Below are 27586 nucleotides of genomic sequence, written 5' to 3'. Positions count from 1 at the left end.
TACCAATTTTCCTTTCCACAGTGACAGATTGGACAGACCAGTGATTGATGTAATGGCTACGATACATGCCTACGCATAGTTCCCTAAGAAATGGAGTTTAAGCTTAATATATACAATCAAAATTACCTAACGAATCGAGAACATGGCTTCTGCTGTGAAGACTTTCCTCCATACCTGCAGGATTTACACATCAAGTGAAACGTAAGCTTTGTTTTGAAAGGTATTTCTCACATCGTTTTATGTTGATAGTTAAAGTGCTCAGGTGATCTGATGCTAAAGTTTCCAATATTTCGTTTTGGGCTCAAAGGCGGATCCAGGAAATTTCAAAGTGGTAAATGTTGTCTGTTATTCTCTCATAATTTTAAGGTGGTCATTAGCAAATGGGAATGGGTGGATAGGGAACTTGGCGCTGTTCTGCAGGAAGAATGGAATATAATCATCCAGTGTGTCATTTGGATCATCCAATATGTCATTTGGACGTTAGACTCGCGATGGCACAGACCCAGGATCCAGATTTTCGAAGTTTTCCTAGTTTTGGGATGGTCGTAAGTGTCACGTATTAACATTAACTTGCGACTATTTCAGTTCTATGAGAAAAATCTTGGCCCATAACCTGATCACCCTGTCCACTAAATCGCATTCTGGGAGAGGCATAGGTTCGGGGTCTGGGGTGTTCTCTTTTTGCCTGCACGTATTGTTTAGGGATTAAAATTACCCGGCCGTGCTAATACTTACAGAAATGAGGATTTCTGTAGTAGAAATGCAACTACAGCATCTCCAGTGGACAGTTTGATTTTTTCTCGATTTCACTCTATTGCATACTAAACTCCGGCCACCCAGGAAACTGGAACACGTGCCACTGCACTTACAGAATAACTTAAATTACTGTTTGTCATATCTGATTACGTTTAATGACTGAGTTTACTTATCATCATGAACTGTGTGTAGTACGGTCGCTTATTGAGCTTGGAGGAAGTGTGTTCCACTTACTTGAGCAGACTGTAATTGTGCAGACATTGGACTGTTAATCCTAATCCTAATCCGCATATATGCAAATTAAAGGCAGGCAAAATCAGAGTACTGGTAAGGCTTATCATCAGTTCAGTTACCCAGAGTGTCAGAAGGGCCGATCTCCCGGTAGAGAACCCGGGCACTCTCCTGATCTGCGAGGAGATATCAGGAGGCACCAAACCAAGGGCACAAAGAATAATGGGGAACAAGCGACATTTCAAAAGCGATGTCCCCCATATTTAACATGCTTTTTTCCTGAATCATGCCAGTCACATTGCTGCCAAAAGGGACAGAAAATTCAATGATATAGATACATTCATTGGCTTTATCTAAAAGGACAAGATCAAGTTTGTTGGCTTGAGACAATAAATGAGCCTATTTCACAGCAACTTGAAAGAATCATTTTCCATGAAACCCTGGTCATGCTTGTACGTGGTCATACCATGGATGAGTAAAAGCCACAGGCATGACGAAGACGCTAGTAAAAGCAACGAACCATGTCATCATGAGATATGCTGTTTGTGCCAAAGAAGGACATCCACTGACAAGGTGGTGGACACGTTCTGTAAATTCATTGCAATGTCGACATTTCATTTTTATGTTGTTATCGTTATATTTTCCTTATTATCAGTGAACTATTCCTATAATTTTCCCATTTGATTGTTTGTTGTTTACCCGCCGGCCTCTACAAGGTTCCAGAACTATACGGTGATCTATTCAACTTTGATACGATTATATGCTTCAACCAAGACGATAACTCTGGCCACCCGATTCTGTGAGTCACCTCGTAAGACAAAAATTACGGAAGACCACTATTAAACAGAACCTCGATGAGGCTGTCTACCATTTACCCAAAATCACATGAATTGATATTTGTAGTAATCCTTTCAAGTTCATAGTAAATCCTCGGGATTCGAGGAACGTTGTCCTGAAGGTCATTCAGTTAAAAAAGAACAATGGGTACGTGAGATGAGACACATTAAAGTTGAAGCGTCGTTTGAGAGATAAGATAGTAGTAATCTAAAATGGGCGGGTTTTGACTAGGTCTGTGCAGATTAAACTGTATACTTATGTAAATCAACAAGTGCAAGACTTTCTTCAGACGAAGGTAGTCTGTTGTCCGAGATGGAGCTCCTCGTTTCTGTGGTGATTGCTTTGTTGCTAAGGGTAACCAGTGCTCAGACTACAGATGTAACCCCAGGTAAACCGTTCCATCGTCTTAAGACTTCACAGTTTTGAGAATTTGTTCTTCCAAAATATATCATTTGTTACGTTTGATCACTTTTGGTTCGTTATAGTTTTCAGACACTGAGGTCAATTTCCATTTAAACCCGTAAAAGGGTAAACAAAGTACATGGTCTAAAATATCCATCTCAAACATAACATTGTCAAATATAGGGTGCCCCCACTTGATGTTGCTAGTCTATTGACAAAGGGCAATGTGTGATGTTTTAGCCAAAATAAGCACATATTAATATTCGAGCAATCTTTTTGGAAATTTTGAAAGTCCTTGGATGTGTTGCAGACTGTTCGTTTCTATGGTTATAAGTTTGGATATGTCCTGGACTCGTCTTTCTGATATTTAAACATGATCAAGTCTTACAGCCGAACTGTTGTCCACAGTTAACATACAGTACAAATACATCTGAGGTGAAACATCATTAGAATTTGTAAAGCAGTTCATTTAAACGTTTTAGCCATACATTAGATACAATTCGGAAGGAAAAGCATAAGCTAACTGATTTCATTTGAAAACAGTTATTATTTTTATGCAAATAGTTTTCCGTTTTGACAACGGCAGTACACGAAAACGGCCCTTATCCCACCCCGTCCTCACTCATTCATGTACTCTCATATATCAAAATCTGTTCAATGACTCCGCTATGTCTTCAATCCAGATGTGTTCTCCATCAATGTTGGCGCATCTACAACTGCTCTCCAGGGTAATTTTCTCCTTTACCAGCTTTTCAGTATCAAGGAAATATATGTCGGCATTGCTGAGGCATTTTCATGTGCGCTTAACAACGCATTATTTATTTATCCAACACACTCTGTTCTTAGTATCTCTCCTGGGGTAAAGAGATAATGTTTTGAACATTAATGTTACCTGGAATTAATGTCTCATGCAGCAAATATCTAAATAATACCTTAAATTAATTTCAACAAAGCAGTGACCGAATATGCGTCTTCAGTCCATGGAATCGACAGAGTTGTCTTGCACAATTAGCTAAACTATACTGTTGATCGTGACTGACATTAATCATTTATGTTGCATATGGTGGCATCACCGCACCATCAGGGCCGTGTATATGTGTCGTTTAGGTAAAATATATACAGATATCTGGATGACGTATACAGACACGAGTAGAGGAAATACGTAAATGAAATATGTGTACATAAGTTGATAAAATATATTCACCTAAGTAGATTATATACATGTACAAACGTAGATGAAATGTATGTACATAACTAGATTAAATATATGTCAGTGTATAAATAGATTAAATATTTCTACATAAGAAGATGATATTTATGCACAAAAGTAGGTGAAATATATGACCATAAGTAGAGACATATATATTCAATGGTAAATGAAATATATGTGTATGAGTAAATGGAATATATGGACAAAGTTGGATTAAATATATGGACACAAGTAGAAGAAATGTATGTAAATAAGATGAAGTGTAATAGTTGAATATATATAAGCACTTCGGTAGATGAAATGTGTGTACATACGTACAAGAAATATAATAGGCTTCGTTATTTTTGTATTGTCTTTCGGACCACCATTGTACTACACATTATCTACATGTGTGAAGTAAATATGGAGAGTTGTAAAACGATAATGCACCTGCGTAGATATGTTCTATTTGTATGGTGTTATATACATGTCAGTTATTGTTGAGCTTCTTGCATTGTAACTTACAAACAAGATACGAACATAAAGGCCCCTTTACCATTTCCAATTTCAGCAGTCACTGCGACCTCGCCCACGGGTACTACAGGTGGGTCTCGATATAGATGTTAAGAATAATTTGTAATAAATCGTAATAAAATTTCGATTTCGAATGATACATCTTAGCCAATGTATATAGTATATCTATTCAAGTGTCAATGGTTCTTCTAAAAGATCAGCAGATACCTCACCTGTATGGTGTGATGGTGTGATGAACGTCTGTATGGGGAGCTGTGGTTCGAACATCTGCCGACATGTGCCAAATATGTTTTAAAATGGGACTTGTTAATACCCTGCCTGGCGCTCATCGAAAATAGGGATTACGGCGACTGTAAGTCAGAATATATAGTGCATCACAGAGGAGTATCCATGTGAAACCTTGGTATGGTATCCCGTGAGCTAGTACTTTACAAAAAGTGCGAACTACAAACAATTACACGTACGTGCATGCAAGATATTTACAGCGTGAAAAATCGCCGTGCAGCAATGAGCCTGAATATCAAGCGAGGATCCGGTGGACTGGATTTCCGGTACACCATCCTCTTCCCTAGTTGATGTCACAAATGTCGTGCATATGTCGTGTCCGTTGATGATGATGATGATGATGATGATGATGATGAAAGGACTGTCTGTTGCTGTTATTGTCAGCAATGAAGATCCGTGTCTGCAGCAGCCCATGCCTGTCGTAAAAGGCGACTAACGATCGGGTCAGACTCGCTGACTTGGTTGACACATGCCATCGTATACCAGATGGGTAGATCGATGCTCATGCTGTTGGTCACTGAATTGTCTGACCCACACTCGATCATTTACAGACAGCCCTCATATAGCTGAAATATTGCGGCGTAAACTAAACTGACCCATTCATTCTACAATGACCACTACTTTCACTTCTTGACTATACAACACAGAGTGCCATTCACTGCCGGCCGATCTGGTGTTTTTACTGGACGCTTCAGGAAGTGAGGGATCAAGTAACTTCGCGGACCAACTGACCTTTGTCTCTAATATCGTGGACAAATTCGACATTGGGCCGGACAAAGTCCAGGTTGTATACAGACTCAGTATTCATGACCTACTGCACAGTATCCGACCACTGGTCAAACATACACTCTTTTAAAAAGTAGGGGAACTGTGCTTTCAATGTACGTTTGGCGATATTTTAAGATATATGGGATTGATGCAATGTTGATACAATACTAATGGATGTTTTTGAGAATGCATGACCACATGGATTTCATTCGAACCAAAGCTGTTCGGTCAGTTCAGGATTGCAATTTTCAGTCAGCAGTGTGTGATTTGATCCTGAAAACCCTGACCAAGCACAGATGCAAGACAATCATTGAAATAATTGGTTCACAGTGATTTATCGGCCTGCCTGGAAAACGTCAAGATTCATCATTACACCCCCATGCACGTGTAGGTGGCTTCCAACTTGAGCACATGCTTCCATGTGTTTGCGTGTGGTGATAACGTGAAATGATACACAAGTTGAATGTCATTGTAACGTTCCTCGATGGGTTTTCTGTCTACCAGACTTCAAAGTTCAGGTTCCCCTACTGTTTTTGAGTTTATAAGACAAAAGGTTCAGGAACATATGTGTATCAGAACATATCTGCAAAACGACTTCATTACAATAGTAGTTGGCCATATCTGAGTCATCATTAATGAACCCTCCATAGACTTACATGTCAATCAACTGAATAATTGTCATAAATTGATCAGAAGTCGTTGTATTTGGATATTTTGTAAATATCTTGGAACTCAACTTCAGCTACTTGTAAATATTCCTGATTAAATACCGTACGTACAACTTAATTTTAATCTATTACATAGACATCCAAATTAATCAGAATTGGTATATCTAATATTTAAATAGTTGCAGTTTTCGTGAAAATCATCGGAAAATTGAATGGAAATGATGCCTTTATAGCTGATAATTACGCAGATGGTACTGAAAGAAACTAAATCTATGAACATTATTCTTGCAAGAGTTATTTAACATGGGAATTTCACTAATGATAATTCTGTATACATGTGTACTTTATACATGTACATGCACACACATGCACATTTACACCGTTGAAGGGTTACTACAGGTCATTATGCCAATATGTCCGGTTGGTCATTCGCACTGTCCAGTATGTTCTGAAATGTGATGAACGAATCGCAGTCAAGCATGATTTAGTGTGTAGGTTTTGACATTACAAGGGACATTTATTCATATAAGGATCGTATTAATTATATTGATCTCATTTAATTTATTGCCGTGTGAAGAAATAAGACGCCATGATTGATTTTGAAACATCTCTGAATCATCGTTATGAAATTACTAGAATATATTCGATGACTCCGAGATTGTTAGTCGATGTAATTTGAAAGTAGATGAAAATTGTTGTTATCATTGTTGTCTGAGTGAGTGAGTTTAGTAATATTCCAACAATATCACGGCGGGGGAAACCCAATGGCGAATCGAACCAGGGTCTTCTGTGGGACGCGCGAACGCTTTAACCACTGGACTACCACACTTAATGGGTGTGTATACGTAAGTCCTGGTTGGACATTATGCATGTTGTAAAGCATATTTAACTTTCGTATGGTGGACTTGTCTTTGTTGATGGTCATCTGTAGCCTGTTTGCATAGTGACGTTATATTGTTACGTATTTCTTTTAAGGAAAACATTGAGACAAGTTGGTTGTTTTACTGCTCTCTGTTGTATGTAGTGTAAATGTACTCAATGTTAATGCATACCTTAATGACTGAAATACTGCCAATGTCACCTCAAATTCAAACTCAATCACATTCCTTCAGTTAAAAATATAATATAGTGCTTTATTTATCCCACTTGGTTGAAAGAGTACGAGATTCCCGTTAAACAGTACGACATGTACGGGGCGACGCGGTATATACAATATATTTGCGAAGCAAAGTTGACTTACAGAAATAAATAAAGTCGCATAGTCTCATTAACTCCATCAGCAGATCAATAAGTAGGGGAGATAAATCATGTTTAGTTGACTTATCACTGGTGAATGTTAAATATGAAACTTGTTACATATAAAACTCTCTGTCCTCATCACATCTCTTGTCTGAACATCTTAGAAGGCTATTGTTCAGATGTTATAAGTTGTTCCCCGTTTTTCCCCTTCTTAATATTCACTACATTTGAAATTTATTAATAGTAGGAACGCGAGGCAAATCTTTTCGTAGCCATCGCTAGATTTTTGCAGACCACACAAGAAAAAGGGTTATCTCCCTTCCATGGATTATCTCCCTTCCGAATGAGTTGCCGTTGGCAGCGGGGTACATTGAACTGTACCTCGCTTGTAAGTGGTATACATTGAAAATAAGAGAAAAACGCTTAGCCAATCAGAAAACGGCATTTATGTGTGAGGTAAGATAATGTGTATTAAAGTATATAAGCATCACAGTTTGAAAATCGTTATTTAGTGGAAACGACCGAACGTTATCCACGTACAGTTGCTCCCCCAACTCACTCACTTTAAATGTGTTCCTTCAACCACCAAGGGACCAGGTGGGAGAAACAATTCATTAAAATAATTTCAACCAATTGTGTTGCCTGTTTTACGATTTTTACGCATTAGATCACATGATAATAGTTTATGCACATATTCTAGCACTGTTTTAAAATATATGTTGATTAAGAACTTCTTTGACGAGAGTGCAGGAATAAAAGTATATTCTTATCACATCGTGGCATAAATTTCCACAGGGGCTGAGAGAAATAACATAAGAAAACTTTATTACTTTGAAATGAAAATTTAGGTCAGACGAGAGCATGGAAACACACAAAAATACCAACAGTCTTATGTAGTCGTAAATGTCATTGTTTGGCCAGCTTTCCTCTAAAACTGGTTATCGTTCTGTGTGAATCCAGATTGTTCTGTTGTTCAACTACTGTTTGTTTAGGTGAGCGTAGCTACGTTTGCCACCAGTGTAGTGAACGCATTCTGGCTTGATGACTATAAGACCAAAGCTGATGTCCTCAGTGCCATCAAGAAGATCCCATATACGTGAGTTATGTCCACTAACATATACAGTCCAATGCAGTTGTCGAACCTACGGGTGTCTCGAAGTATGAACTTGGTCCCTGCGTGTTCCTTATTTGGGCATAATTGTACGTGTCATGCTTGATTTAAAAACACTATATTTGTCTATTACTGTCTTGCGTGAAGATTCGGGTCTTCAGCAACTCATGTCTGTCGTAAAAGAGGACTAATGGACTTGGTTAATGCATATCTCGATGCTCATGACGTCAGTCACTGGATTGACCGATGTAGACTCCATTATATATAGGCCGCGATATGGCTATGATATTTCTTAAAACAACGTTAAGCGACAAACATACATGCACAAAATACTTTTTTGTGGCAGCACCATTCATGTATTCCTGCAGGTCAGGGAACACGGAAACCGGCGATGCGCTGACGCATGCGCTGCAAGAAAGTTTTTCAGACGCCCATGGGGCGAGGAACAACTCCAACAAAATCATATTTGTTCTGACGGATGGTCAGTCCACGAACTCTAAAACCACGGCAGAAGCAGCGAATAAAATCCACAACACCAACATCCGCGTTATTGCCATCGGCATTGGCAGCTCCATCGACGCTTCGGAGCTGGACACCATCGCCACCGATCAGAAGCATGTGTACCGTGTTGCTAACTTCAGCGGGCTGGCCAGCATTGAGAAGGAAGTGGAACAACAAACGTGCAAGAGTGAGTTCCCCTTTACTAATGAACGAGTGAGTGATGTTAGTTTTACGCCGCACTCTCAGGGGCGTAGCTACCATTATAAACAAAACCCCGACTTACACATGGCTGCTTACATGCTGCTGCTGCTCACATGAAAAGGCTTTGGGGTTTACATGAAAAAATGGTTTGGTCCGCACCTGACAGCAATATCCCATGGCGGCTGTCTGTCAATAACCGAATCTGGACCAGACAGTCAAGTGATCAACAACATGAGCATCGATCTAATCAGCTGGAATACGATGACGTGTCAACGAAGTAAGCCAGCGAGCCTGACCATCCGATCCCGTTCGAATGGTCGAGAAGCATGTGCACAAGAGCCGACAATGTTTTGATTCATTAACCTGTGCTGTTTCCATTCTTTCTCGCACACCTGGCTGTCCTTTTCTTTGCACCGCTCCCTCGTAGCAAACAGTGAACTGTGTCAATATTTTTATGATAGTTTGTTAAACAACTTTTTTTTCTTTTTAGGACAAAAATTCTGCAAAAACCTCACAGAGTTGGCATGATGTTTTAATTGAGTATTTTATGTTTATTAGTTTTCGAGTTAGATAGCAATTCATCGGTCCGCTTTTGAGCCAAACGGACAATAGTCGACAAGCATGGGTTAGCGAAGATCAGTTCTTTTCATGATCTTCACGGGTCTCTTTACCCATGAACCTGGGCAGAGTGCATTAATTTGAACTTTTGGACTAAGCGATTGTAACGCCTGATTATTTCAAATCCATGTTGCAATTTGAAAGGGCATCTCTACCATTTTGAAAGAGCATCTCTACCATACGATTTCAATGATCGGACCCGCAAAGATTAGAATTGGTCTTCAGTAACCCATTCTTGTCGTGAGAGGCGACCAAGGGCATTTGGTGGTCAGGCTTGCAGACGTGGTTGACATACGTCATCATGTCCAAATTGCGTACATCGACGTCTATACTGTTGATCACTGGATTGTCTGGCCCAGACTTAGTGATATTCAGACCACCGTCGTGCAGCTGGAATACTAGTGACTACGCGTTAAACAACCAACCAACCAACCAACCAATCATGTATCACACGTGGGAAGCGGATTGAAGTTCATGATGACGTCGGGACGTTTTTTAACTCCCCTATAAAACGGATGTGATTTTTTTAACATTGGAATCTCATGGAAATATAAATATGCATCCATATATTAACGTCTAATTTCAAACAACTTTTTTAGAAATTGTAAAATGGATAATATATTGATATTTCTTGAGTTTAAGAAGTTTCTCTTTGTTTTTCTTTGTATTTCCCCTGCATGCTTAGCATGTTTACCTACAACGTTCTCTATACACTGTTAAAGTATAAATGTCGATTTCAAGAAAAAAAACAAGTTTGTAATTTGTTGCTCATCCTTGTACACAGATGAGATCATAGGAATTCATTTTTACACATTCTTCATTGCAATGATGACGTTAACTATATTTTTCATGTGCAGCTGCTACACTGCATTTTGAAAATAAAGACTTCAACAAAAACGTTTTGTTTTTCAGCCGAGGGTTTAAGTAAGTATAAGGTAACATCAACGAATTTTGGAAGGGGGCAACTGAAATAACGTTTAAGTTGCACCACTACAGAGGTAATATTCTTTTATACGTGAAATTCAAGGCTGGATAATACATAATAGTTCATTTTATTGTATCAAAAATACACTCATGTACATATGATAATATGCCTGCTCAGATATCGTCCAATAGCGACACATTATTTTAGTTCCCTTAGTACGGCGATCTACCATCACTTGCGGGCTATTATAGTCTGTTTTTAAATTGCATGGCCCTAAATAGTGACATTTTTAAGTTACATGCCAGTAAATATGTAACTGTGAGAATCTAGATAGATTTTGTTATATATTATTAGCAAATGAGCTGTTAAGTTAAAATTGATGACGTGACAATACATTTTCACTCATTCACTCACTCACCCATTCGCTCATTCAAATCCGTCAGTCTGTAAGTCCAGTCCCGCCGACATCTTGTTTCTCTTGGACGCCTCCGGTTCTGAGGGCACTACCAACTTTAATAAGCAGCTCAACTTTGTAAAGAACTTCACGAAGGACTTCACCATTGGCCCTGACGCTGTCCAGATCGCCCTGGCGACGTTCGCTGCCACGACAACGCCTGCATTCTGGTTCGGCGACTACGACAACAGTACAGACCTGATGAATGCCATAGACAATGTCCAATATATAGGGGGAACCACCCATACAGAGTTGGCTCTCGCGTACGTCGGTCTTAACTCCTTTGCAATAATTAAACTATTTAATCATATTTACGTTTGACAGGAATATGGATTATGATTTTTTTAAAGGAGACCCCTTTCGGGATATATTCCTCATATTTTGTTTGAAAATAAGTATTGTTAGAGGGATGGTCTGCCAGTGAATGAGCGAGTTGGGATTTACGCCGCTTTTAGCAATATTCCAGCAATATCACGGCAGAAGGGGCTCGAAGCCGGGTATTCGATGTGATGAGCGAACGCTTTAACCACTAGGTTACCCCAGGCACCTCGTCTTTCAGCGCAGGTCTGAATGACAACCATTCATTTTTCCCAAGACACCCAATGTTCAGTTATTTTGAATACTGCTTATACGAAATATTGTTAGAACTACACATATTTTTCTTCATCCATAATGTATTCAATGGTAGGTTAGTTTTTGGAAATAAAATATTATCGCTTTTGCAAGTATCATATTCAAAAGAGACTGATGAATGTTCAGTTGAAGAAAAAATCAAGTAAACTATACGATACATTGATATATAATGAGGTTGTCCACTTTTCCAGATTAGGAGAAAAGGCGTTCACAGCAGCTAACGGTGCCAGGAACAGCTCCAACCACCTCATCATCATGCTCACCGACGGCCACTCAACAGACAAAGCAAAGACCAAAGCATCGGCCAACAGCATCCACGGCGCCGGTACCCAGGTAATCGCTATCGGCATCGGTACCGGCATTGACCAACAGGAACTCAAAGACATCGCCTCCGGGGACGGCGACCAGAACGCTTTCGCCGTTGCCAACTTTGACGCACTGCAAACCATCGAGAAAGAGATCCAAACTCAGACGTGTAAAAGTAAGGAAGTGTGCATAACATTTTGGAACATAAACCCATCAAGTCGTAAAAAATAAAAAGTTATCCGAAAACAACTGAACACGAAAAAGGAGGCGATGACATAACGTATTGGTGAAGCCGAATTCGGCGCCTCGAAGCTGCTGATTCTGTGAGTCACATTTAAAGCCAGTCAGTGGTGTAATGGTTGATATATTGAAAAGGTAGGAAAACATTCACGCAAATCTAGACACATTCATGTCTTGTGTGCAAAGTGAGAATCCTATCTATACTTAAACATGGCCATGCTTTGGTTAAGCGAAAAGGCTTCGATTAACCTGCCTTCTCGACTATATCAGACACTGACGTCACACATTACTTGTAACGCCATGAAACACTGCTAGAGCTAGCTTTTACTAATACCCCTTCCCCTTCTGTTTCCAGCACAAACAGGTACGTGTTAACCATATGTAAGGAGATGACAAACGTAAGTATGTTATCGCTGTGTTTTTTTACACGTTTACAAAGACGTATCAGTACTGTCATAACTGGGGTTAGGGTATTGATAAACCCTATTACCAGTCACGATTGCCGTTCTAAATTATACGTTGTCGACGGTGATGTAAGCTCTGGTTTTACACTCGCTTGGTCCAACCGGGCTGCCGCATCTAGGAATGAGTGGTCATGTGGCCTTCATGTTCTGTCACCCTGGCATACAATGAATAACTCAACACAAGGTTCTATACTCCCATAGGATTACTCGATCCCTGTCTTCATGACAAGCTGTCTTCATGAAAGGATATGGCATGCTCTTGACCAGAAATGGAAGTGATCGAACGCTATGCGAACGTCCTGCTAACTCGATTCTGCAACCCGCACCCACACCCGCACCACCTTTTAGTGCTGACGGTTAAAGGTGTTCGAGCCTGCTCCCCCCTTGTCACACGACCCTATACAATCCCCCCGATTCGTTACAAGTTACATAATTCCATGGTCTCATGTCGTACCTCATGATTGGAAATTTCCGTCACCTCAAGTGAGTGAATCTGCATTAATTGCAACTTGACGATCTATTCTGTTCTGTTGCTTGCCAGTTATCCCCTATTTTCTGTCGCTTAATATATTACCCAAAAGTAAGAGCATTGATGCTATGACGAAGTAATCACAAATCTCAATAATGGATTTATAATAGGTTTCTTGTATACGGATGCAGGTTTCATCTGATAACAGTACTTGTGTTTCTAGGAAAGTGTGAATGAAATGTAAACTCTGTGCATCTCAAACAAACATATCACTTAATCTCCTTGACCTTTGTACTTCTCATTTTGAATGTACAATACAACTTGCTTGTGATCATACCCTGTACATCTCATTCTTTCATTCCACCTCACTGGCCATCTGAATGTACAATACAACTTGCTTGTGATCATATTCTGTACATCTCATTCTTTCATTCCACCTCACTGGCCATCTGAATGTACAATACAACTTGCTTGTGATCATATTCTGTACATCTCATTCTTTCATTCCACCTCACTGGCCATCTGAATGTACAATACAACTTGCTTGTGATCATATTCTGTACATCTCATTCTTTCATTCCACCTCACTGATAATGGGCTCCAGGCAGTGGTGTGTCGTCCTTCCTCCCACAGCGGCTTGTATTGCTGAAAATAATACGTCCTGAGTCCAACAAGCCCATACTGATATCCATATATATATAAAGAAGGAAAGGAATGTAACGTGCACAAAGTTCCACCATGTTTGTCCTTGACTCTCAATAGGCTTGCATCAACGGCGAGCTGCTCTCCGATTAGTCAAAAATATAATACCAGTATTATTTTAATTTCGTGGCGAGATATATCGAGTTGGTGGAAGCCTATTGAGGGTCAAGGACAGACATGGTGGACTCAAATACTCGATACCGCTAATTTCGCAATAAAGTTGCGTATTGCAGGTAAAAGAATAACCTATTTTGTTTGAGAGTTCGTAGAACGAAAGCGGAATATCTAGCGATTACGGTAATGTTATATTTTTCCCCGATCGGGTGTTTTTAAGTGAAATACATGGTATTCTTTTCCGAGAGGCGATGATTTTCGTGGCAGGTTTTTGGCGTACAAATGAAGCTGTCTTTTCCCGGGTTCCAAGCAACGTTACTCGGTACATAGTGCATCGATCTTGATAAGTTTGGATTTATTCGAAGGGGAATCTATCTGGCTTTCTTTCAGTAAGAATTGCGGCAGTATATTCCACAATGTCCCACTCAGAATTCGCCCATAATCGAGTGTTGGGTGTTTTACAAGTTTGTGCGCGTTACATCCCTTTCCTTCTTTATATGTATATTGATCGCAGTCTGCAGACGCCCGACATTTCAACATTCACCAGAGCACAATATCTTGCCTTTGGGATCGTTCCCTTCAGACCAGTTCCGCCCATATTCGCCTGAGAGGCGGCCGTCCAAGAGTTACCATTTTAAGTTGTTCAGTGGACACGAGGGAAACATGGGTTGATGTACCCCTGATGCTTGTACACTCATGGTTCCCGCGGGACCAGTGAACAACGTATTTAGCCTTCTGAACACCTTTATGTTAAATTTTGAATTGTTTAAGGCACGAATACAAAATTGTATGTAGCCATCTCTAGATTTGCAAAGGACAAGAAAAACAGGTTTAGAGTTGTCTCCCTTCCACCTATTTGAATTCGCAAAACATCAGTAATTTCCGTACATCATACCTGATTCAGTTTTATTCGAGATAAAGAATAACAACCTTCAAGTACCAAATGAGTTCGGCCCACAGACAATCAGAAAATGACATTTATGTGTGCGGCAAGATAATTGATAACAACAACAGCAGCCTTGGTGTCACTCGTAGGTCGCTTTTAGCGTTTGAAACCTCCGATAAACAGAAGATAGATATTTCAATTCAAGAAACGCCTTTAAAAAAGCAACGATCGTGGCACCTGAGTAAATTAAGAAATGAGCGAGACGGACATGAGACCAAGTATCATTGGATGAAAGTTCAGTTTGAACATTCCAAGTGTACATATAGAGAGAAATGTCACATGAGAGATTCTGTCTGATTATAAGGTTAGAGGCGTTTGCGCCTCCATCCAATAACGCTCTTTTCAAAGTTCTTTCTTATACCTGTGTCACAGCGTGCAGCTCGCGGCCGGCAGATGTGGTGTTTCTACTCGACACATCCAGCAGTGAAGGGTCAGCCAACTTTAACAAGCAGCTGGACTTTGTCAACAACTTCGCCCGAGAGCTGGAGATCGGTCCCAACAACGTGCAGCTAAGTGTCGTGACATTCGCGACGTCTGTCAAGAATGAGTTCTATTTGAACACCTACAGCAACAAAGCCGATCTGCTCAACGTGAGTATACGCGATGAATGCTGAAACTTGATCAGGAGTCATTGAGGGTCGGTGAATTTCGCTGAAATATAGTATTCTTTCACTCGTATTTTATGAAAAATCAACATTCTATAAAAAATATTAATATATATACCCATCTAATGTGTACCCTCACTTACAGCACATATATATATATACATATATATATATATATATGTGTGTGTGTGTGCTTGTATGTGTGTCTGTGCGTGCGTGCGTACTTAATTAGACTCTGAGATGAGGTGCTCTATATGTCATATACGAAGAAAACCTTGTTTTGCCTACATGACTACAGAAAACCTGAAACAAGCAAAGTTTATGCGTGTCGAATTAAATTTCTTCACCATCTTGGGGAAACCAGCTGCACACTCTATGCAGATGAATTGCGCGAGGCTCATGGATCAAGTTGCTGAAGAGGGTGTGCAAATCCTGTGCTGTGCATGTGAACAGCTGTGTTTTGGTGGGGTGTTTTGGCCAGTTTTGCCAAGAATTTGTCAATTTTAAATCAGTTCATGTGTAAACTTTATCTTTGATCAGAATGTCATATGAAATATTTTTTGCAAAATCTAGCATAATTAAGAATAGCCTGTTGTGTGTCTATTCCATAGCAACATAGGAGAATAAGATTGCGCGAAGCGGTTGGGTAGCCTATTGGTTAAAGCGTTAAGCCGAAGTCTGGGGTTCGATTTCCCACATGGGCACAGTGCGTGAAGCCTATTTCTGGTATCCCCCGCAGTGACATTGCTGGAATATTGCTAAAGGCAGCATGAAACTACACTCACTGACACATTCCTAAAAGCAAGTTTGCTCAAATTTCAGTTTGAAACAGATAACATTTGTTCTTTTAATGTTATGCGTTTGCTATATTATCAGTGATATCACATTCTTTTGTCCTTTTTAAACTTGAATAATGTATGAACGGTATGTATTTGCATTGTGTCGCGATTCACATGGAATTATGTTGCTTTTATACTCATGTATACTTGACACAACAAAATGCAAATTTTCACAATTCAGGTTTCAAAACTTTCCTTACCAAGCTATATAATCACTGTCATCAGGCCGAGGCTCATTACAATATGCATGATATTCAAATGTTATTGATACTAAAATATGAAACGGCTAATGCAAACATGAAAATGGAACCGTCTTTAACTTGCAAATGATAAAATCGTAGGTTTGAATGTGGATGCAGTAAAATACTCCTGATTATTTGGCGTGGATACTATTATATTAACAGGCAGTTCAGAATGTACAGTACCGCCCGGGCTTGACTGCAACAGGAAAGGGTCTCAAGTTTGTTGGCGAGAACAGCTTCTTGCCACAAAATGGCGGCCGTCCCGACGCTCAACAAGTAGTCATTGTCGTCACTGATGGTGAATCTCAGCAGAAGTCCGAGACGGCCAGTGAAGCGGAGAAGCTCCATAGTGCCGGCATCAAAGTCATATCGGTGGGCATCGGCAACAGCCTCGACAACGGAGAACTCAACACGCTAGCCAGCAGTCCTTCCTTTGTGTTCAAAGTGGCAGATTTTGATGCTCTGCAGAAGATTGAGTCAGAGATACGACAGACTACATGTAAGGCGGTTGTGAGTTAATCCAGATCGATATGCTAGTAGAAACTAGATATACGATGGTATACCAGTTAACCCAGATGGACGTACAAGTAGAACTTACATGTAAGATGGTTGTGAGTAGCACAGATGGCCCTGTTAGTAGGACCTACGTGTAAGGTTCTTGTGACTTAACCCAAATCGATATACGTAGTAGAAACTAGATTACGATGGTATTGAGTTTGTGAGTGAGCGAGTTTAGTTTTACGCCACACTCAGCAATATTCCAGCTATATGGCCTGTAAATAATCGATTCTGGACCAGACAACCCAGTGACCAACAACATGAGCATCGATCTGCGCAATTGGGAACCGATGACATGAGTCAACCAAGTCAGCGAGCCTGACCACCCGATCCCGTTAGTCGCCTCTTACGACAAACATAGTGGCCTTTTATGGCAAGCATGGGTTGCTGAAAGCCTATTCTACCCCGGGACCTTCACGGGTTGGTATTGAGTTAATCCAGATGGACGTACAAGTAGAACCTAAGTCGAATATGGTTGTGAGTAGCACAGGCGGCTCTGTTAATAGGACCTACGTTTAAGATGGTTGTGACTTAACCCAAATCGATATACTAGCTGAAACTACATGTAAGATGGCTGTGAGTAGCCCAGGTGGATCTACTAGTAGAAACTGGATGTCAGATGGTTGTGAGTTAACCCAAATCGATCTACTAGTGGAGTGGTTGTAGTATATGAATGAATCTTTGTATTTGCAGGTAAAGCCCCACAAACGAGTAAGTAACATGTTCGTGTGTGTAAAACCTGTATATCTACACATTTGCTAGCACTATGTCAAAATGAATGTCGTGATACAAGAGTCACCGATGGACAATTCTATCAACTTAAGAAATATTTTCCTATGAGACTGCCATAGCCTGGAACATACTCACACTAACAATTCAATATTATGATGTAATGCCCAAAGGTAAACTTGAATCATTTCAAGACTGATCAGTGTGTGTTTGTTCTTAATAGTCACTCGTTGGTCCTGATTCCAGATACGTCCAGTTTGACACCATCGTGTCAGAACAATGTCCAGTGTATGTATTTTTCTGAAATAGCGTTATTCTGACGTGTACAGGTTGCAAGTCCGACCCTGCTGACATTGTGTTCCTCCTGGACTCCTCAAGCAGCGAGGGGTCCGCAAACTTCAAAAAGCAGCTCACCTTTGTCAGCAACTTCGTCGACGGCTTTGACATTGGTACTGATAGCGTGCAGATCGGTGTCGTCACCTTTTCAACGTCTGTCCAAAACCGCTTCTTCCTGGACGACTACAATAACAAAGCAGCGTTAAAAGCTGCCATCTCCAGCATATCCTACACTGGGGGCATCACAGACACTGGAGATGGCTTGGAATTTATAAGGACAAGCTCTCTCAGGTAAATCGGAAACCCACCCAGTGCTCCAAACCCTTATCCTCAAAACTTGCCTCGCTCCATTCATGTATTTTTCCCTTTTTTGACCACTTTCACTCACTTTCTCTATGATCTCTTCCTCAGTGATTACTCTCACTCTTTCTCTCGTTCTGTTTCTCCTTAATAAAACATACGTCCCTTCTCAGCGCGGGGCAGTGGGAGAGGCACAGTGCTTAAATACTACACTACAAAATATGTCCATCATCACAAAAATATGTCCAGATTTCACTCTACGATTCCGACCAAATCATTGTAGCCTAATGGTTAAAGCGTTCGCCCGTCACACAGAAAGCTCGTGTTCGATTCCTCACACGAGTACAATGTGGAAAGACCGTTTTTGGTGTCCCCCGCCGAGATATTGCTGGGTTATTGCTAAAAACAAACAGCGTCCAACACGCTCACTAACTTAATCTTTTCAGCGCTGCACATGGCGCCCGTGCTAATGCCCGCCAGGTGGTCATTGTGATGACTGACGGCCAGTCCCAAAACACGGCAGCCACCAAGAATCAGGCCAAATTGCTACACGATAAAGGGGTTAAGGTCATGGCTGTAGGAATAGGTTCTGGAATCCGCTCAACCGAACTGAACAGCATCGCAAGCGATCAGCAACATGTCTTCATGGTATGTACCTTTTCCGTCCACTGCCGTAACTCATTTCGTATACCATCTCACTGAAGACATTTTTGAAGAAGAAAGGTGATTTAGACACCTACACATTTTAGTGAAAGGGGCCAGTTGAAAGGGTATCTGTGGAACAAGACCATTATGGCAAGTTTAGAACCATACCGGAAGTCGGGTAGTCGTCCTGAATGTCGTATAAATTTTTAAATAGATGAAACCTTGATATTCCTCCCGGAATTGGGATCTTCAGTCATGATACCGTGACACCTCGAACCACAGCACGTTCATTTCATTTGCCCTGTATGCAAGCAGAAGTCAACATCCAAGTGAACACCTAAATATTCTTTCGTTATTTCCGGGATTGAGGTATTCAGCCATGACGGCGTGTAGCGTTTTCCTCTGCACATCCTTTACATCTGTCCAACCAGCACCGATTTGTCATGGTCTAAATGCATGAGAACATTTCAATAACCTTTGGTTATTTCCGAGATACACTTCTTTTGTCGTGACACAATGAGGCTTTCTCCTCATTACATCCTTTAACTTTGTCCAAGAAGCGCTGACTAGTCATAGTCAAATATTTTAATAATGTCTTCAGACATGATATCACACTGATAGTGTTGTTGTAGCTTGAATCACAGTTTAGTCCAGCATGAATTGTCATCGTTTTTATTGGTGAGCACATCTTAATAAACTTTGGTTGTTTCAGGTTGCAGGTTTCGACGCGCTGCACACTATTCAGACGGAGCTACAGGAGCAGTCATGTAGGCAAAACAATGTTTTCTTCGTATTGACATATACAACACTTCATCTTAGTGTCTAATTAGGCACACACAATCGCGCGCGCTCACACACACAGAGAGAGATGTATGTATGTATATGTGTGTGTGTGCGTGCACGTACGTACGTACGTACGCACGCATCGTTAGCAAACAGAGTTAGGCAAACCATTGCCTAAAGGAATTCAAGTGATGTAGACTCAGGTGAAGGAAAATCTTAACTCTCTCTCCCTCACACACCCTCTTGCTCAGTCAGTCGTCCTGTACTTCAGTCCGATCGTCAACCATCCGTTTATTATAATCTGCCGTGATATTTTTGCACTCACATCATCGAAACTAATAATATCAATGACAATAATAAATGTTCTTAGCAACATGATGAACAAATGAAAACCAATTAAGCATGCTACTTTTCCTTACAGGTAACACGCTCGGTAAGTTTCTTTTTGTGTGTATGTATTGTAACCTTTGTATAGCGCCGATATCCACCTCAAGCTGTTCAAAGACGATTTGTTTTTCCTTCAATCTCTGTGTGTCAATTGCAACGGTCCGTCGTATTATCAATCTCAACTCCCTGGGGAGTATGGCTGGGTGGACTGGGATGCATGGTCACAGGACTATGTCCACGTTGACTTGATAAGCCTGACACTTTAGCCAGCTCGCCCATCACGCCCCCGTACTATATCTTCCATCGAATTCGAATTAGCATTAATACCTTGTCACGTGTTGAGTGGGTTGTGTTTCTCCAATGTATGTTACCTGTAACAGACAGACATAGACAGACATTTTATTAAGTAAAGGACCCTGGCCGAAAATACATTCATAAATACATACTTGGTATGATGCTTACATTATAAGACTTTACCAGTAGGACATCTCTATAAACTGACAGCCATATATCTGAAACAGCGTTGAAGGTGGCGTTAAACCAACCTCGCTCATTACGTGCTGTATACGTCGTGTACCACGACTGACTCGCAACCCTCCAACACTGCTGCACTTGCATTCTTCCTGCTCCAGTATGCGCCGCCTCCGCTGCCGACATCGTCTTCGTCCTCGACTCCTCCATCAGTGTGGGGTCCACAAACTTTAAGAAACAGGTTACATTCGTCCAGAATTTTGTGGACCAGTTCGACGTCAGCAAAACGGCTGTACAGTTCAGCATCGTCGTCTACTCAACTGCAGTGTATCCTCAGTTTGACCTTGACAAGTACACCAGCAAGGCCGCTCTCCTCGCCGCCATCAAGAACGTCAACTACCACTCGGGAATTACCTACACCGACAAAGCCCTCCACTATGTCAACCAGACAACCCTGACGGCGACTCACGGCGCCCGGCCTTCGGCTGCGAGGATCGTTATCGTCATGACTGATGGGCAGTCAACGAATCGAGCTAATGTACACACTAATATACTAGACTAGATTTTCGTAAGACATTTTATATTTAAGACATATTCATACTTCGTATGATCTTCACATTAACCGTTTCAAGAGACAGTAACTCTTTGGACCCATGTCCACAGACAGTAACTCTTTGTGTCCCTATCTACAGCCAGTAACTCTTTGTGCCCCTCTGTCTACAGACAGTAACTCTTTGTGCCCCTCTGTCTACAGACGATACAGGAGGCTAACATCCTGCACCAGGCTGGGGTGGAGGTCATGGCTATCGGGATCGGTTCAGGGGCGAACCAGCAGGAGCTCGCCAACATCGCCTCCGACACTAAACATGTGTTCTCAGTCACCAACTTCGATGCTCTGAAAACCATCCAGAACGAACTCCAACAGACTACGTGCGCTGGTAGGGTGTATGGACAAATTTACCACCAAATGACTTAGATGGTGTAATAAACCGGCATGGTAGTTACTCGTGTAAAATAATGTAATATTATTTTAGATGACCATCAAATACAGGCATGCTAAATATGATTATCATTTTTTATTTTGACAGTTCAATCGACAACCATCCCAGGTACTGTATATGCTATCATCTAAAATTTCAGGGACTGAATATCACAATTCTTAATAATAAGAATAATTCAAATCTTTGAAGGTCATTTAGAAGCGGAATGCGTACGAAATTCAAGATTTATGGATGTCAACTGGCCTCTTCAAGTTTGTGTTATATCCCATTAAGTCAGTTACCATGTTGTGTTAGTGCAATCTTGGCCTCACGTTTTCATTCCTCAAGGTTATTAAACATGTTTTCTTTGTAGTGCCCCAAGTGAGTTTATACACACCCTTTGATCCTGGCTACCTTTCACCTGATGAAAGAGCAAGCGTATTCACTACAAAGAAGCTGACACCCATAAATTTTGCTTTTCTTAAGAATAATTCATTTTGAAAAAACATCCTACGAACACCAGAGCCAAATGCAGTCTCTCTCGAGTTTGTTGTGCCGTTACTATTTCACATATACATGTACTCTCCCTCAAAGGAAACGCACTGGTGCATTTTCACCCACTGAATCTGCTAAATTCAAAGTAAAATGTAAGCCTTTATCAGTTGCAGCCATATTTCTCTGTAGAAAACATTCTTTGCAGCCTATGTTAACTTGTAGAAATGCATGGGAGTATTTTCACCAATTTAGTCTCATAACTTTAAAGTGAGATGACACATGTAAGTCCATCCCCGATATCTCATGTGTATACGTTCCGATAACTCTCCACTATACCCTGGATGCATCTACGTCTCTGCCCGATAATTCTATTACCTCCCTTTGCTGGCTCACAGTAGCCAATCAGTTAAATAGTCGATACAAACGAGCTTGCCAATGTCAAGAACTCCTTTTACCTCGTTCGTAGAACCTCTACATCATTTGTCTTGCCAAGCCTAATGAGTTAGATAATTTAAAAAGCGAAAGTGAGTCGTGATTGGTTCACTCTACCAGCGTAGACACCTGATTGGATAAAATGCCCACATAGGGAGGTAAGAAATTCACCGGGCCGAGACGTACATCCAAGGTATAACGCGTTATTGGAACGTATACCCTGGGGATATCGAGGATGATGTAAGTCTGGATCAGCTGCAACCAAATTTTACAGTAGAAGAAAAAATAATCGTGCGCTATATTAACATGTAGAAATGCATAAACGTATTTTCATCCATCTTTACTAAATTTAATGGGTGATGGCACATGTAAGATAAGATTAAATGTTGGCTATGTTAACGCTTAGAACTTACAAAAAGTTCAGCCGTTGTCTTCAATATCTGTTGTGTCCACCACGAATCCCCAGAATTGTCCTGTGCCATCTAGGCATGGACTGAATAATTCTTTGAATTCGACCTTGTGGAATTCAGGGCCATTACTCTTTCCACACTTGATCTGGAGCGTCGGTTGACGTTCAGATATGTGGGCAAGGTTATCCCACAAATGATGATTGGGCATAAGGTCAAGCGATTTGGAAGACAATGCACCGAATAGTGGCATGTGCTGTGTGAAGCCCAGTTTTACCTTGGCGGAACAATTCTCTCCATCTGTCGATGACCGGAACCATGTGAATCCTTATGATTTCGTTTCGTTTTCATTTTTGACCCTAATGTTAGATTTCTACGTGTAGGAAATGGCTCGAAAGTACATTCTGGACTTGAACGTTCTGGATCCGTCGACGTCGATGCAGTAGTCGAAACCAATATCATCATCACCTGTGCGTTTCTTTTGGGGACAGTGCATATCCAGTGTATTCTATGATAAAATCATAGATGATAGATTACCCTGTGCCTTACTGTATCGTCTTTAATTTAGACTCGTACGTGTATCGTCTTTTATTACATGTGTCTATCGTCTTTTATTACATGTGTTCAGCAACAACAAAACGTAAGTATGTTCTTCTTTATGGTGGTGGTACACACTACAATTATATGCTTACATGCACCCAGACATGGTAGATGTAAACCATAATAAAGGAATGATATCGGGACGAATCAATTTCCGAAACACACACACACACGCGCACGCACGCACACACGCGCGCGCACGCACAACACACACACACACACACACACACACACACCACCACCACCACCAACACCACCAACACCACCACCACCACCCCACACCTCGCATGCTTGATAATTTGCCTCGGACATAAACAAAATATACATTGGAATAATGCAGCACCTAAAATCAGTATTATACAGGTAAGATATATGACTCATAGATGGATTGTATGATGTGGTATAGTTGCAGTTGGTTTCTTTAACGTCACTTGACTCAGATAATTGTACAAAATCTCTCCTACCTGTTCACTATAAGTTCCTAAGCTGATAAGGTAAATCCATTCTTAAAGTGATCATTGTGACTCTCCCTCTGTAATGTCTCCTCGTACTCCTTCCTCAGCACGTCCATGCCCAGTGTCCGAGAAGGGTGATGTCATCTTCCTTCTGGACTCCTCCAGTAGTGAGGGATCTTCAAATTTCCAAAAGGAAGTAGACTTCGTCGGGAAGTTTGTCAACGACTTCGACATTGGCCCAGATCACATGCAGTTCGGTGCTATCCGGTTCAGTACTGACGCCTCAATTGTTTTTGACCTCAATGACCACCTAACAAAATCTTCCCTTCAGCAAGCGATCGCCTCCATCAGCTACATCGGCGGCAACACCTACACCCACAAGGCTCTGGCCTTGGCTCGCACAAGCGGCTTCACGTCTGCTCGCGGTGGACGTCCTGGCGCCAAAAGATACGTCATTGTTATCACAGATGGGGAGTCCCTGTCGCCGACGCCGACATTAGATGAGGCGACGAAACTGAAGAATGATGGTGTTACTGTCATCAGTATCGGGGTGGGGTCATCGGTGCGCCAGTCAGAACTGGATGGGATCGCCACGGACAAAACACACGTGTTCACAGTGAAGGACTTCAATGTGCTGCAGACAATTCACACAGAAGTACAGAAGAAAACATGTACAGGTGGGTGATTGTGTGCTTCAGGGTCATTCTGTTGATGATTGGCTGGTCGGCAAGGTAGTTAGGTACTTTTGATCTCCGGATATATATTACACATATATTTACTAAATACACTAGTTTGATTAATTTATTAATTCATTACGGCAAGGCTGATATTAAGTCATAGACGATTATTCTTTGTTAAAAGCCACTGATAAGATGGAGACAAACAATAACCATGACGACCTAGAACTAGAATCCAGGAGACATTAGTGTTTGTGTATGTGTACCACGCTTGATAGGCAGTTTGTCGATTCCGAATGTTGTACGCTCTAGTCCTCTCTGAATAGAGAAAAGAAAAAATCCCGATAAAATGCCAAGAATATGTATTTTCTTATCGACGAAAAAAACACAAAACCATACAGGAAAATCATGTGTTTTCTTTCGAACATGCTTTGCCTTCGTCTTCAGATGCTGGGCTATCGTTAACTACAACGTCTGCGTAGCAACAATTCGATGCCAAAAGTGTAATATTTGTACGAAAAATAAAATATGAAATGTATCGCTTGTATTTTGCAGAAGAATTAATTCTTTTTAAACCGAGCGTTTGCATTATGTCTATTAAGGAGTCCAGAATCATTTCCATATATGAATTTGCAGGTGGTACGTTTTCTTGTTGAACGAATCCTCAGTAGCTCGCCGTATTCTGCAACCTGGGATACCACTAATCGGAGACAGTTTGCTTAGCTACATTGTTATATTGTTATATGGGGAGACACGTCGAGACCATTATTTTCTTAATACTTGCAGATATTATAGACGGAATATAAGATATTATAATATGTGAATATGATTGATCAAAACAAGCCACATTAAGAAACGGATACATATCAGACGTGTTCGGACACTTGACATAAATATCCTGTCTTTGTGTCACCTTGCACCGTGAGGAGAAACAGGTGAATATTGCACAACAGAAACACCATACGCTCCACCACACCTCCCGAGTGAGATAACCTGATTTTATGAATAATCTGCTGTGTCACTACAGTCACGGTGTGCGAGAGTTCTCAAAGTGTCGGAAAAGAACAAGGACTTCCTATCTGGCAACAGATGTCGTCTTCCATTGCATGTACAGTGTTTTGACCAGGTTAGGGACATAAGCTTGTTCTGCCTTACTTCAATTTCTAGACAACTCATGTATATATGAGCTGTCACTAGTCACAGACACATGTAAAGGCAAGTCCATTGTTCACTGACAAACTAGGGAAGCATGTGGTACAAGTCAAATTAGGGGATGCTATTGAGCTGTATTTATGTTGCGTATGCATCACATGCCCTTCACATGTTTTCCATGCAACCTTTTAAATACTATACTGAATTGAAACACTGAATGTTGCAGCCTTGATCGAGCAGATTTTATGATCGAAACACTTTTTGAAATCTTTGAACATGCGACATACCTCAAAAGTTGTTGAAATAAACACGCCAAAGATTAGAGCTCTGAGATCACACTGGCATCATGATTATACCAGACATAATCAATGTTGAAGAAAAATGTCTCTACGAAGGCGGCATCCACAGAAGAAATCAGAAAACATTAAACTCTATATGGATTTCTCATCCAAAACTCGTTCTTTAAAACATTAGCATGTCTAATGACGCTCTTCGCACCGTGGACGTGCTCAATCGACCTGAAATATTATGGTATGTTAGCAACAAGGGCTGGCGCCGCTTGTGAAGTTGTTAGGTGAAGTTCATCTACACCAAAGCACTATCCACGGTTTGACATTCCCTTTGAACTGGAAATGTGTCAATTTCATTGATCATCGAAGTAAAGCAATCTTTCTGACTGATTTATCCTGTAATGTTATATACAACGAGTACAAACCTGAAGATATCATGTATACTCTGTATGATGTAAATTTCATGAGCAATTTCTGGACTAGGGATTGAATTTAATAATACAACTATTGCATATTAATACTTGGACTGGACAAAACAGTTGTTTACAATAATTTTAGGAATATGTTTAATTGGATTTCTAGTATAAACAGCGTTGATCAGCAGTCAAGTGCTTGCTTTCATTCAAGACAGACAACTCCTTTAATCCTTTTTCATTTGTTTGCGAAGAGTTACCCCCCTGTGTTTACTTGCTAGCAGACAACATTTTCAGCGAGCTTCAGTATGGAAGATTTAGAGAAGAGGAAGTTGATTTTTATTATTATTAGCAAGGACTTCAGGTCAGCTAAAATGATTTCAAGTAGAAGTATCACCCCTCTGTCCACTGTTTATCGTTTTTTGAAAAAATATTGCTAAAAATATTGCTAATGGACATGGCATTGAGCATCATGGACCCAGAAAATGTCGGTGACAGAAGGCAGCTTGGTAGTCTTGTTTCTAAAAACAAGTTAAAAATACTTAAGGCTGGATATGATTCATAGAGGACCTGTGGCTGTCTCTAAGGAGACAATTAGAACTGAGCTTCGTGCTGTGGGTTGGCAGAAAAGCCAAGCAATTCCATCACCAATCATGAAACCTGAACAAAGGGAGCAAAGGTTGAACTGGTGCTGACGGCATAGAAATTTTAAATGGGACAATGTGATTTCTCAAATGAAAGTTCTGTATGGCTGTATCCTAATACACTGAATTTCTGGACCACACAAACTGAAAAACCTTTGTATCAGCGCCCAAAGTAGAGTCCGAAATATAACGTGTGGGGTTGCATGTCTATGTTAAGGGCAACACCCCTCTGTATGTTTGAAGGAAATATGAACAGTGAGCAGTACACAGATATTCTCGAGGGTCCTGTACTTTCATCTGCTCTCGTGTTCTATGGAAATGTTTGGATTTTCCAGCAGGACAACGACCCAAAACATCGTTCAAAGCATTCACAGGTCTGGTTTCGGACCCTAAATATGGCATTATTAGATTGGCCTAGCTATAACCCTGACCTAAATCCAGCAGAAAATGTTTGGGGACTTATGAAGGAAAGTGTCTATAAGAGAAACAAATGACAAAGATTGCTGAAATGAAATGGTCCGTTATTGGGACAGCATGGACCATGACTTTCTAA

At 40.8% G+C, this 27586-nt stretch overlaps 1 protein-coding gene across 1 annotated transcript; it reads left to right on the top strand.

Annotated features, from left to right (window-relative positions):
• The first annotated feature begins 2117 nt into the window (after positions 1-2117).
• Positions 2118-25081, top strand: LOC137293754 (collagen alpha-4(VI) chain-like). Its single transcript, XM_067824466.1, has 23 exons — positions 2118-2212; positions 2910-2954; positions 3987-4019; positions 4882-5018; positions 7902-8005; positions 8389-8708; positions 10253-10264; positions 10709-10982; positions 11544-11833; positions 12254-12262; positions 14966-15183; positions 16442-16778; positions 17531-17548; positions 17896-18193; positions 18649-18850; positions 19560-19614; positions 20052-20063; positions 20650-21026; positions 21243-21426; positions 21577-21597; positions 23431-23442; positions 23965-24534; positions 24982-25081. The coding sequence occupies exons 1-23, from the start codon at positions 2137-2139 to the stop codon at positions 25014-25016; spliced, it is 3639 nt and encodes a 1212-aa protein (XP_067680567.1). The 5' UTR covers positions 2118-2136; the 3' UTR covers positions 25017-25081.
• The last annotated feature ends 2505 nt before the right edge of the window (positions 25082-27586 follow it).

This window comes from Haliotis asinina, chromosome 8 (assembly GCF_037392515.1).
Source record: "Haliotis asinina isolate JCU_RB_2024 chromosome 8, JCU_Hal_asi_v2, whole genome shotgun sequence".
Taxonomy (NCBI): domain Eukaryota; kingdom Metazoa; phylum Mollusca; class Gastropoda; order Lepetellida; family Haliotidae; genus Haliotis; species Haliotis asinina.
The sequence above is the reverse complement of the archived record's forward strand: the minus strand, read 5'-3'. Positions and strand labels throughout refer to the sequence as shown.

Coding starts and splice junctions, on each gene's coding strand:
- LOC137293754 (XM_067824466.1), top strand. CDS start 2,137: ATGGAGCTCCTCGTTTCTGTGGTGATTGCTTTGTTGCTAAGGGTAACC. Junction 8,006..8,388: donor ATCAAGAAGATCCCATATAC/GTGAGTTATGTC, acceptor GTATTCCTGCAG/GTCAGGGAACACGGAAACCG. Junction 10,983..11,543: donor CATACAGAGTTGGCTCTCGC/GTACGTCGGTCT, acceptor CCACTTTTCCAG/ATTAGGAGAAAAGGCGTTCA.